Genomic DNA, 13,157 nt, shown 5'->3' with positions numbered 1-13,157 from the left:
TACTAGTATCAGCAGTGGACCTGGGAGCACACAATAATAATTGGAACTGGTGAACTAAGAATTAATTTTAACACTAAGGCGGATGCCCTAGGAGGGGCATCAATATATTTGCATTACGAGCTTTTCGAAAGAGGCTCCTGCAAAATAAAATTATTTATTTCAATGCATTTAGAATTATACAGGCTTTGAACTGTTGAATTTAAAGCAAATCTTGAACAAAGATGGTGCACGTCCTATGGCACAAGGTAGGTGAATGTGAATTGAATGCAAGAAAATGTTGCAGACACTGAATGGAAGGAATAGCTCCACTGATTCATCATCTTTGCTCTCTGCTGTCAGTTGTCTGTTTGATCCTGGAAGCAAGAGCAATGGAGCTGGATACCAGCATATTGCTCAGTGGAGCAGTTGAGCTCTTTGTAGTTGTGCCTTCGTTCTTTCACTGCTCTTTTCTGACCTAAGTGGGTGAACAGAGGGTGAAAATACTTTTGAGGAGCATTATATGAGCCTTGCAATGTTTTTGTACAGCATCAATGAAGTCTTCTGTACTTCTGCTAAAAATCATATGTTCTTTACTGCCAGAAGGCAAAGAAATAAGTTTAATAAAAAACACAGCAACTCACTGAGCTATTTATAGGAAGTGACATAAATCCAGCATAATCTGATGAGATTCTTGTATTCCTTTTCTCTAACTTCCTTTTGCCACCTCCTGTGAGTAACCGTCTTTTGTATCTTGCCTGCCCTTTATGGGCTGTCTCCTGCTTTGTGATACATAAACACATACTGCCACATTTCTTCTGAGATCACTTACTGTTCTCAGTCATTTACTGTGTAAGATATGTGGCACAATATATTCATGTGTCTGGGAGTGTGACAGCTTGCTGTGATATGTGTTAAATACAAACACAGCACGTGAATCTGATGCACACTGATATAAGCAACAAATCTCAGAATCTAGAGATGAGTAAAGCCAGCTACATTTTGTCTGATTTTTCTAGTGCTCTCTTCTTTCATGCGTTTTTTCTTATACTGTTGTTCAATTTTTGTGTTATTGGGTGCCAGCATAGCCCAGCGTTTGTTGCCCGAAACCCTTTTCTCATGCAGCATCACTCCTACAAATTACTGACCAAGCTTCCTTCCTTTCATAGAATCCTAGAGATGGTACTTGTTCTCTCTTTCCAGTTGCCTGCCCTGCTTTTGTTCCATTCCTGTCTTTGATCCACGTGGTCATTGTGTTCTTCATTGTGGTTTTCTAATTAACTTTTTTTGGTTTTGCATCTGTCACTGATAATGTGAAGGAAGGTCATTTGTGCTGTAGTTATTTAGGTGGCTGCACTGGACTCAGAGGAAGCAAATGGGCCATGGTTGGATATGAGAGTCTCTATCTGCAGCTTGTGGCAAATGTGCTGTGGCTGTTACTGCAAGGAAGTGTGGTGGGAATTCCTCAACAGTTTGTTGCCTGCTTAGCTAAGGAGTGCAGAGGTGTTGGTGTGGGTCCAGAATTTATACAGGTAGTTTCTGTTTCTTTAATGCTATGTGCAAAACCCTTTTGACAGCCTGTGAGTGGAGGGGAAGGGGCCAAGGAACAGGTTGAACTCATCACACCTTCCCAGACTGGGCCCAAGGTTGTAAGTGAGACCTTGTGCATTTGACTAGTGAAATACTTTTATGCTTAATCCGTGTCTTTTTTTTCCCCCCTGTACATTAGAAACTTTACAATTAATAGTTTGATCCAAGCTTTCAAACTGCCCTAATTTAAAGAATTTGATTATCCGGTATCTGTCGTCTGTCTCCCTCTAGGTTTGTAGAGAAAAACTGTGAGTTTCAGTATTATTATTTCCAACTTCATGCAGTCTGCTTGAGCTGATATGGGAGGGCTGTGGGTTGATCTTGGAGTTGGGGAATACTGCTTGCCCATAATTCACTCCAGGGGAGTGACCCAGTTGTGGTATTTATGACTTCTCCACTGGAAGATCAAAACAAATCTGTGCCCTCTTAAGGGGAACAGTGATACCAAATGTATGGCTCAGTCCTTGAACGAAACATTCTGTTCAGAATATTAGTCTAATGGGATGAGTACAAGGCTTAGTCTAATACTTTATATATATATATATATATATATATATATATATATATATATATATATAAAGATTGTTCCACTTTAAGGAAGTTAAAATTGGAGTTTTCTAAAAGTTGTATTGCTTTGATCTCCTGTCACCTGTGTTGTGGCAGCTGTTTTATCATCATAAAAGACTGAACTTTAAGAGCCTTCAGCAACAGAAATTGCCTAAGTGCAGAGCAATAATATTTATTAGTCTAAGCTCATTACTTAATATTTTTGTGGAGCTTTTATGGAACCATGATTTCCAAGCCACATTTTTTAGCACAGTTACAGGATCATGTATGCATAATGATCTTCTTGCCTACGTGATACCAGAATAATTGTTTTTATAGCCTGCTCTTGAGGTGCAGAATAAATGATCATTGTAAGCCTTTCTCCCATTGTCATCCTTTAATCTTGATCCAATTATTTACACTGAACAGCAAGATACAGGGTGCCATGCCCCACACAGAAAGGAAAATTTACGCCTGCAGCTTGATATTTGAAAATCTTCAGAGAAGAACAAACAGTTTTGTTTGGAGAAAGCTAACAAGAAAAATGATTCTTTCTTGAACTTGTATTTGACCAGTAAAGGTGAAAGAAGGATTAGTTTATAGATTAAGAAACAGAAAAGTTTTCCAGAATTTTCTTCTGTCATGTCATCTAAGCTCTTCTGTCTGAGTTTTCTGTCTTCAAGTCCTAGGTTTGAAAGTATCCCAGTGCATCTTCATTATGGCTGCAGAGAATCAGACTGGGCAAACCTAATTGTGGGTTCAGGCCCTAACTTTGTCCTCCATGCTGCCCATTAATGTGCATGTACTCTACTGAGACCAGTGTTTCTGGAAAAAAAAAAGAGATGTATTGCATCAAGTCGTACGCACCTTCCTGTGTAATATATTATAAACATTGTGAGGAGCTAACCTGCTTAAGGGTGGAGAGGATGTTATCCATTTACCTGCAAAGTGGTGGAGGAGTTGGAAGTCAGGCACTGTGGTTATGGGCATATATTTTATTTTTCTCAAATTCTTTTCAGGGTAAGTGAAGAAAAAGAGGTGACGGAAGAACGGCTGAAAGCTGAACAGGAATCGTTTGAGAAGAAGATCAGACAGCTAGAGGAGCAGAATGAACTTATCATCAAGGAAAGGGAAGATATCCTTTAAAAATATGTGCAATGGCTCACTGAAATAAAAAGTGAAGTACAGAGAAATAATTGTTCTAATTTATGGCATAAAATAAATCTGCATGTGCTGCCATTCAAAAGCAATCAGAGAGATGACTTGTCAGCATGTGACACTGGTTCATTTGAGCTTAAACTGCCATCCAGCTGTTCCTATGATGTTGTTTTGCTATGAAATAGATATTTGTCAACTAAAAAAATGACAATAAGGAATTTACACATTAAAATATGATTATAGATATTTTTTTAAAATTCTGTTAGGTGGTCATAATTTAGTTCTAAAACTTGCATGGTATTCCATTTCTCTCCATGTCCAGAGAAAGGGAATCTACACGAAATGGATACAAATTAAATATATGTACTAGGAGGTTTAGCTAGCTTGGGCTTTTTGTTTGGTGTAAGGTTTGTTTGTATATAAAAAAGTTAGATTCTCTTTTCTTGCTGACTGTGGCTTGCATTTCTTTAAGCTGCATATGCTTAGTCCCAGTCCTGGAATATCACATGCAAAGTCACTATTGCAGAAATTGATATTTTTCTTGTGCGACAGACCTTTACAAAATTCTCTTGTACATTTTTCTTCCAAATCTCTGATATTGATGCTTTGTAGTTAAATTCCTCAGAGGGCTAAGGATTGGCTGCAGTGGGATAGGGAAGAGACAGGACTGCAACTACAGGAAAAGCAAATAGTGTGTGATTCATTGGGAGCTGCATTGCTGATGGAGGGTAGTAATGTTGTTTTAAAAAGCATGATGGAGCCCAGTATGCAGTACTGTTTTCAGTCTTGAGTCATCCCTTGTTCAAGTTAAAAGCAAAGTTAGTGACAAAAAGAGGCTGTTCAAGCTATTGGCCGGTGTTGAAACAGAAATAGAGAAAATTCAGAAATTTAAGCATGAATTTGGAGGAGGGTTCTTGAAAATTCTGGCAGTCCTATTTCACAGTTTAGCACTGGAGGTGTAGTGAAAACAGTGCTTCTTTATGATGGAACTTGCTTAGTTTAGGGAAGACATTCAGTGATGTGTGGTCTCTGTCAGGAGAGCATTGCCCTGTTGACTTAGAACATCCCTTGTAGCACAGTGGCACTTACTTAGTCTGTTTGTCCTAAATGATATACACATCAACAAACTTAGCTGTTTGTGAACTGTTACTGGAAAATATTAGATCTGAGGTATTTCAAGAGCCATTAGATGTGACAACAGCTCTTTGACACTGATTTCACTGAAGCCAGTATTTTGTTGTGTATTGAGTCTTGTGTGTTCAGTCAGCTCATGAATGTGGGTGGGATGCATGTTCCTGATTTTTTTGTTGTTTATCCACACAAAGATTTCACTAGTTCACATGAAGTTTCTTTGGCTAGTGGAAAGTAGACATGCTTGCTTTTTTGTTCTGTTGTTTGGGGTTTTTTCCCTTTCCTTTTGTTTCTTTAGCAGAAATAGATTGCACAAGCATGAATACTTTTCCAGAAGTCTGGTAGACATGGCAGAAGGTTAATGCATGCAATTTTACACTTCATAAAACTCTGTAAAACCTAGATATATAAAACAAGGTTATAATTTAAAACAATGTAATTTTAACTGCTGCAATACTTGCCTATCATACATGAATGATTCAAGATCTTCAGTGTAACTCTGATCACTTAATTTTTTAAAGCTTGTTGCAGAGACAAGGAATAGTACAAATGACTTGCTGAGGCTGAATACAGATTATGGCTTTTTCAAGTACAGCAACTTGAAATTCCTTAATTGCTTCTGGATTATAGTGTCCACTTGCAAATAAGATATCAGGGATATAATACCATAAGAAAAAAAACTTGAAGCCTGTTAAAATCAATTTTTTCTTTTTTTTTTTTTTGCCCCACATAGCGAATTTATTCCCTATAAGATAACTTTCTTTACTGCAGTATTTAAAAGTACCCTGCAGTAATAAATTGGTGCTTCTGATATAAATGCAGCTATCCAGCAAAGTGCAATTTCAGCCTGGTAAGGGTTTAGTTCACTTAGCATGGGGACTGTGTGGGTTGTTTTCAGCTACACATGTTTTTGTTGTTTTGTTTTTTCCTTTGAGATTCTTGGAGGAGAAATACTGTTTGGTGCTTGAAATCCCTATTTTGAGGAAAATCCATCCTTATTTTGTTGTGGTTGATTTTTTTACCACTGAGAAGCTGTGAAGACCTCTGTTCAAATTTGCTGCTCATGAACTGTGAAGCTTTGGGGAGAAGGGAGATGGGTGGGTATGCAAACATCTCACTACAAAACTTTGAGTAACTTATCAGCATTTAGAAAATAGCATGGGCTATTTTCTTTGGGCTGTCTGCAGCCCAAGCTCACATTTACTGTGGAACTGCCCAGTGCTGTCTGGGTAGGGAGCAACAAATAAAATTTCACGCAGATTTAGAAGCCAATTCTACCCTTCCTTGGCAGGTGAAACTTTGAAAATGGAGTATTTAGTATTAGGGCTTGCTGTTAATGGAGAACAAGAGTGATGAGCATACTGTGAACCATAAATAGTCCAGCCTATTGCCAGGGTTGCCAAATACTTAGTATTGTATTACAATACTAAGTATTTGGCAATTATCCCAGAATTAAGGAAAATTAGGGATTTCAAGTAGTCAGTTGGTCTACACCTTCTTCCTAAAGAAGTATTAAGGCCTATCATATTATTGTATAATTTGGTCAAAAGTAGTTGTTCTGGCTTGGTTTATCTCATGACATTTACATTTCAGACTGACTTCTTTGAAAAGAAATGTGATCTGAAGTGTTTAAAAAAAAAGTTCCAAAACCAAAAGAGGATCAAAGCTTTGTTTTGTTTGTATTAAACTCCTTTGCTTATAATAAACTGGAAAGTTCTGGTGCTGCTGTTAGAAGATGTGGCACTTAGTGGTGTTCAGGGACACATGCTGGGATGACAGCTCTTGCTGTTCTTACTAAAATTTGCCCAATTGGACTGACCTGGATAATCCAGTAACAGCTGCTCACGCTCTCTTGATGCCCTCCCTGGTGAAAGCATCCTACAACTTTGAAGATGATAAAGTGGTGGGGAAAAATATCACTTTCTGCAAGTGAAGTTTGTGTAAAAGATAAAGAGGCAAAATGTAAATGGCGTGTGTGTTGGGAAAATGAGATCTAGAACATGAGATCTGGAAAGAAAGACTTGGAAAAGGAGGTTGGGCTGGACGTGACTGATGTGAAAGCAACAAAAGCCTGTGACTGATGGGTTCAGAAGTGTTTGGGATAAGCAGTTAGGGTTAATAAGAACCAAGGTGGCGGCAGGTGACCTTGGATCAGTCAGACAATTTTAAGACAACTGATACAAGCAGGGATGTGTCTGTTTAGGGTGTTCAAGCACCCTCTGAACTTTTGAAATAGAATTTGGGATTAAGTTCATGCGAGAATTGCCATGTATCACCTCCTGTGGTGTCTTCTACAGCATCTACTCTTGGTATTGGTGTTCTCTTTGCTGCTGTATGGTGACTAAGCTGCTTCTAGTGGCTTCTGGAATTGGCTTTGGAGTGTGTGACTGGCAACTTCCTTGTTCTTATTTGTGTTATTTCATTTGCATTTCCACAGTAAGGGGTGAGCATTGTGCACCATGTTATGCACTTAGACTACTTGTGCTGCATCTTTTTCCTCTTTTGCTAGGAGCTGCTAATAGAAAAACTTTTGGCTTTCCTTTTTTTGTCCCTGATGTATTTTCAGGCACCTATTATTAATTTAGGTCCCAAATATAATTTAATTTAACAATCAGGAAAATATCCTTTGTAAGATGTCCCAATACTGTCATGATATATGTCTTAGGAAAAAAAATATAATGAGATTATTAAGAAACAAATACTACTGATACTTCATAGCTCAAAGAAATTATGTTGTGGTCTTTAGCTTTTCTTGTTATCATCATTGGGGATTTTTTTCATGTAAATTTGATGCGGTTGCATAAATGAAGAAGAAAAAGCAGCTATAACATTTCTGTAAAGACTTACTAATAGGTGAAGAGGAAACTTACTAAAAATTTTTAAGAATTGGTTATTGAATTCTAAGCTCTGTTTAAATTATTATTATATAGACAATGAATAGGCAGATAAAGGAAAGAAGAGATTCTGTTTATTACAAACTTTTTTCTTTTTTGTAGATTTAAACTAGCCACCTGTACTATGCTACTGTTTTGGTTTATATTTAGAATGCACCTTTTTGTTGGAATTATTTTCTGACTGAACATAGACTTACAAAATGGTTTGACCTTGAAATATCATCTACTCCAAGCCCTGGACAGGGACACCTCCCAGTAGACCACATTCTGAAGACCCAGTCAAATTCATGCAACAAATCCTGTATGATCTACTTGGTTAGTCTTAAAATTGATCACAGACTCTGTTTACATATGTCCTTAATATTATAGAACTACTTAATTAGTTGGTTTTGCATGCAGTTAACATGAATATTAATTTAACTAAAACAGTTCATTTGCTTATAGTGTTAGTGAGACATAGAATATTAATTTGCTGGAAGAATAATGAGCTTTATAACTATTATCTAGAGACTTTAATAAAAAGCTTTTAGTTTTGCCATAGTACTGTTCATTACATAAGTCTTGCATACATAAATTAGGGCCACTTACATATTTTCTCCTTTTCCTATCTTAATGTGTTAATGTAAAATTAGTAATATTTTTCAGGAGAAAAAGAGGTACTGGCTTGCTTAATGCAAAGAACAAAATCGTAGAAAAAGGAGATACCAGAATACGGAATTTACTTGCTGGTTCTGCCTTATTTTCCCTATAACATTAAATCTGATCTTCTGAATATATGAACACTTCTGCTTCCTTTCCTTTTTTAATTAGACCCACCAAGTCGTCATCACAGATGAGGAAGCAAAGGTGATCTTGCACAGAAGGGCTTTGGCCATGTACTTTGTTTGATGTGTGGTCCCAGTGTCCTGTGTGGCAGGTTCATGTGTGTGTGCCTCCCTGGGGCTGCTGTTGGCAAGGGGACAGTCTGCACTCAAAATATCAGCACAGTGTCACAGATATTAACACTGCATTTAGCATCTATGTGAGAAAATGGGTCCCTGCCTTGCTGTGCCCCCACCCCTTCCTCCCAAAAAAAATCCAAAACAACAAGGTAAGAAGAAAATTTCTATAGAAAGGGAAATTTGCCATTTGCAGGAAACTTGTGCTTTTGAAAGTCAGGCTATTTATTTAAAACTCAGTAACAATTTTAGAGATTAACTTTGGCTGAGTCTGTTCCTGATGGTATAGTTTCTGACAAGTTATGAACTGAGGGTTTGAAATGACCGTCATTATTTTTCTTTTATTTCTTAACTTGGCTCCCTCAGCTTATCATTTAAAGTTTTTTCCCTTTCTATTTTTCATATGTGAATGCGTACTATATATCTTCTTGTGCATCATAATTTGTTTGAAGGTGTGTGAGGAGAATGGAGAATTAGTGTTTTGCTCCTTTCTTCCATTTCATCCAAGTACTTTTTGAAGGTGTTTCTCTTACTGTTATTTCAGGTATCCTACTAGTAAATGTTCCTAAGCAACCATTGTGGTCTCTTGAAAAAAAGCAGCACTTATTAAAAAGTCCCTGAATATTTATATGCTATTCTGTAACTGCAGTATTAGTTAAATAATGTATGTATTTACGAACTGAAATGTAGAAGAATCAGTCAAGGACTATTGGGTAAATAAGATATTTTGAATTTTTCATGAACTTTTAAACTAAAACAAGGTGAAACATATTGTAATGTTGAGTATTCAAATGGATCAATGGCTGGAGATTAATTTGAAGCTTTCTGTGCTTAATCCTAGTTAGTGCCTTGTAGCACAATCTAGCAACACTGTCCATGTTATGAAAATACCCAGAATCAGCAGGCAGCATCTAAGCAGTCAGCAACAGCCTCTGTAGAATATGAGCTGGACAGGCTTTTCGCCCTAAACCTCTGCACTCAGTGGTGTAGGATTGTCTGTGAGATGGTACTGTCAGCATAGAAACACAGCTGTGGAATGGGAGAAGCATATTTGCTCTGTGTTTTATACCAAGGGTGCAATGGTGTTCTCTGTGTGTCTGACAGAAGCGGACAGCAGCTCTTGTATAGAATTTTGGAGTTCCCCTGAGGTGAGTGTTGAGGGCTAGTGGCATTCTCTCATCTCCCACGTTCCATGACATTTTCACATTCTGGTGATCTGTACCTGGTACTAGAGACTTGATGATTTTGAAACTGAGTAAGAGCTGGAGTTCTGCCCTGCCAGGTTGTGGATACTCATGGGTAGCTATATGCTTCCCAGCCAGCCTGTCTCCCAGCTCTGGGTATCTGAAGCACAGGTTTATGATATTATCTATATTAACTGTCTTGTGGACATGACAGAACTGGATATGATGATGGGCTGCCCTTGTCTAAATTAAACAGGAGAAACCTGTCATTGGAAATGCACCTTCAGCCATGGCAGTCTCATACATCAATATCAGGTATTTTAAGAAAAAAGGTGAAGTAGTTCAGGTAAAAAAAAAATTCTCCGTGGGAGTCAGGCTGGTCAGTTTAAGTGTCTCAGGTGAAAGACAGATCTTTCTGCTTTTTCCAGATGCTTAAACTGACCAGGCTACTTACCTGACTGAATTTGACCGCTGGTTTTGTGGTTATTGCTGAAACATTTGGCTTTAGGCCAAATGAGCTTTCAAAGTGATGTTTGAGTTACATTTTTTCTTTATGACATTTTGCTCATTTGGAAACAAAGACTGAGTTCTTTTAAAAGGAGGCACAAATGGGAAAATGAGATCATTAATTGTTGAAGCTGGTACTGTAACAAATTGACTAGAAATGTGGATTCAGAGAAATTGATGTACTTTATCCTTCTAAACTAAATGAATTCTCCATCTGCTTCAGCTTCTCAACTATAATGAGGACGTAGGGCTGACTCTGCTATTGGTTTCTCTGTCTTCCTGCACTATTTTGGAAAGTTTAAACATTTCTTGCATAATTAAATACACTTTCAATAAATCAATCTCATAATAATTGTTGTTCAGGAGAGTTCATTATTCAGTTCAGTCTTTTAAATTACTGTTCTTCTTTAAAGGATTCTTCTGACGTAATGGCTTCTTCTAAATCCATTTGCCATGCTCTAGCTTGTAATTACTTTAGATTTGAAGAATAAAATGAATGGCTTTATTATTAATCAGTAGCAAATTTGTCTTACTGTTTTTAGAGTGGCCTTCACTCATGAAATAGTTTTAATGGTCTAGATAGCAAAACACTTCATACCTCTCTTTCAACAGAGATTCAGTGAAAGCAATCAGATAGTTTTGTGGGGTTTTTTTCTTCCCTCTGTCTCACATCAAACATTTGTCACAGTGACTGTCATCATGTGTTTGCTGTTGTATTCTGTGAGCTACTGGCTTTCTGAAAGCCTTGTTTTGCTGCCTGCTTTTAAATTGGAAGTTTTTCAGGTTGGGATAGACTTTATTTTTGCCTTGTGCTGTGGGGAGTACATTGCACTTAAGCATAGCATTAGTTTAATGTTGGCTTTTACGATGGACATTGGCCTGTAAGAACTTTGTCACTGTTCAAGCATGATGAAAACAGCATCTGTTTCTTAGCCCCTTTCTTTTGATGTGGGATTTCATGGTCCTTAGTGCCAGTGCTTTTGTAGTCAAGATTTGCAAGTCTGTACCTTCCCATAGCAAAATGCCATCTTGTTTTACAGCAGGTGAGACTGCACAGGTGACTGTCCTACGTTAATCTTCTCCATTTGGCATCAGTTCTTTGTCCATAGTCTCTTGTAAGGTTGTTCAGATGCATCCTTAATTTTAAACTGTCAGTCAATGCAAACTAATATAATGCATTTTTAGCCTTGCTAAACTTCGTATGATCTAGTGGATGTTACACTAATAACTCATTTCCATAGACTTAGAAAATGAAAGTGGGTTAGTTGTAGAGTTACAGACATTCAGTCAATCTCAGCTTTTAATTTCCTTAGGAATTCATTACTATAACAGCGCTCTTGGCTTTGTTTCCTCTATCAGTTGTGATGTTTAACGAGGGCTAAGAATTTTGAGTAATACTGAGGAATTGGAAAAAACATCCAAAGAGGAATGAATAGAGTCCTTAAAGTCGTAATTCCATGGCTCTCTGGGAGGTTATTAAAAGTGTAAATGTAAAACTGGATGGAATTCATCTGGAGACAAGAACTTCATTGAAGATTTCCACATATACCTTTTATCCTTAGTTCTATTGGCATTACACCTTCTTTGGTCTAGTTTTAGGAGTTGTAGTAGTTTTTCATTTCACATTTACAATTTTCAGTTCAGATCCTCGTATGTATGTGTTTATTTAAATACATTTTTAACTGTGGAAATGGTAAGCTTTTGCTGATGGCAGTGTGGTCACTTTCATTGTGCATATGGCAAGAGATTTACATGAAGGTCATTCCCTTCTTGGGACACAAAATACCCCAGGGTTTATTGAGCAGGGAGTACAGTTGTGGTAATAAGGATTATGCTGCTGATAAGTTCCCCTCAAGGCCCAGTGATGGTAATACCCCTATATTTTGTCTTTAAAGAAAACTGCTGAGAGGCAATAATTTTTTTTGTATGTGTCCCATTTTCATTAATGCATGGTAATTGATGGAGTTGCAGTGACTTGTAACAGTAATGAGTTCTAAACATAAGAATGCACTCCTTTCTAATAAGTGAGCACTGCTGGGGTTTAAAAGCGTACTAAATCAGTTGCTTTAGTATGAATTTATTAGTTTTTTTCAGCATTAGCTTTAATAGTAGTTATTTACATAAGCGTACATCCCATTAACCGCCATCAGGGCTGGAAAACATGCTGAACTGTTCATATTTTCATATAATTATTGAACATAATGGTATCATTTGCATTTCTAAACAGTGATGTTTCTGTCAGGCTTGGAAATAGTGTCTTTACGCAGTCCCTATTTCACATCCACTTATTTGACATCGTTAAATTTTATGCTAATGTGCTTCCCTAGAATGTCATCAGTAGGACAGATGCTTGCACTTTAATATACAAATCAGTGATGCTTTTCCCTCCCCCTCCCCTGAACTGCAAAAGAAATAAAAAAGCATATCTGCACTTTTTAGATATAGTTTGTTTCATTCTAAAGAATCTGTAAGAAATGAAACTTAGTTTTCACCCCCCGTTAGTCACTTGCAAATGTTGTAATAACAGATACCTTCATTCTGAACTGTGGGAGACTGTCCTCTGCCTGAAGCAGGAAGAATCTTCTAAAATTCAAGGCAATTATGTTAAAATAAAAATTGTAGCCTTGAGCTTGCCACTTGTGTAAGGTATGGAGTCTCATAGAGCAAGCTGCCTGGTCAGGCAGTGGTCCATGGATTGGCTTACCTGGCAGCAGGGCATGGCTGTAAAGAAGATTAAGGGAGGGAGCAGTTTCACCTGCTAGGCTCTGTCAGCAGAAGTGCATTTTGACTTTTACATTGTCAGGTTTTTAGTCTTACACTTAAAATATTTTTTTCCTTTTGCAGACAGGTAGAGGTATATGAGCTCTTGCCAGCTAAGTGTGGATGGTAGTTAGTGTATGAAAACTGGGGCTGATTTTTTTTTATGTATGTAAGAGCTTTGATGCTTCTACTGAAGTCAACACTGAAAGCAGAGCATCAAAAACCTGAGCAACATACCAATAATTGTAGGTCTGAATGTGGAAACAATGGAATAAAAATAAATAAATAAAATCAGCAGCACCACCAAAACCACACTGCTTTTCTTCCATTTAAAAATGAAATTAGTATGTTGCATTTGGTTCTGTATGAATTTATCCCGAGATGACTTGCTTACTATTGCAAGTAGAGTGCTAAAGGTAGAGCAGGTGTGTGCAGCCTGCAGTATGCAGACTGGTCACAAGAAAAAGTAACTC

The 13,157-nt window shown here is 37.4% G+C and overlaps 1 protein-coding gene across 1 annotated transcript in view; it reads left to right on the top strand.

The window, feature by feature from the left end:
* Positions 1 to 13,157, top strand: part of KIAA1328 (KIAA1328 ortholog) — a 173,274-nt gene that overhangs the window by 15,468 nt on the left and 144,649 nt on the right. The window contains 1 exon segment of the mRNA XM_066569195.1: positions 3,132 to 3,247. Within this exon segment, the coding sequence (XP_066425292.1) occupies positions 3,132 to 3,247 (116 nt within the window).

This window comes from Molothrus aeneus, chromosome Z, assembly GCF_037042795.1.
Source record: "Molothrus aeneus isolate 106 chromosome Z, BPBGC_Maene_1.0, whole genome shotgun sequence".
NCBI classification, from domain to species: domain Eukaryota; kingdom Metazoa; phylum Chordata; class Aves; order Passeriformes; family Icteridae; genus Molothrus; species Molothrus aeneus.
This window is presented reverse-complemented; position numbering and strand designations above follow the sequence as displayed.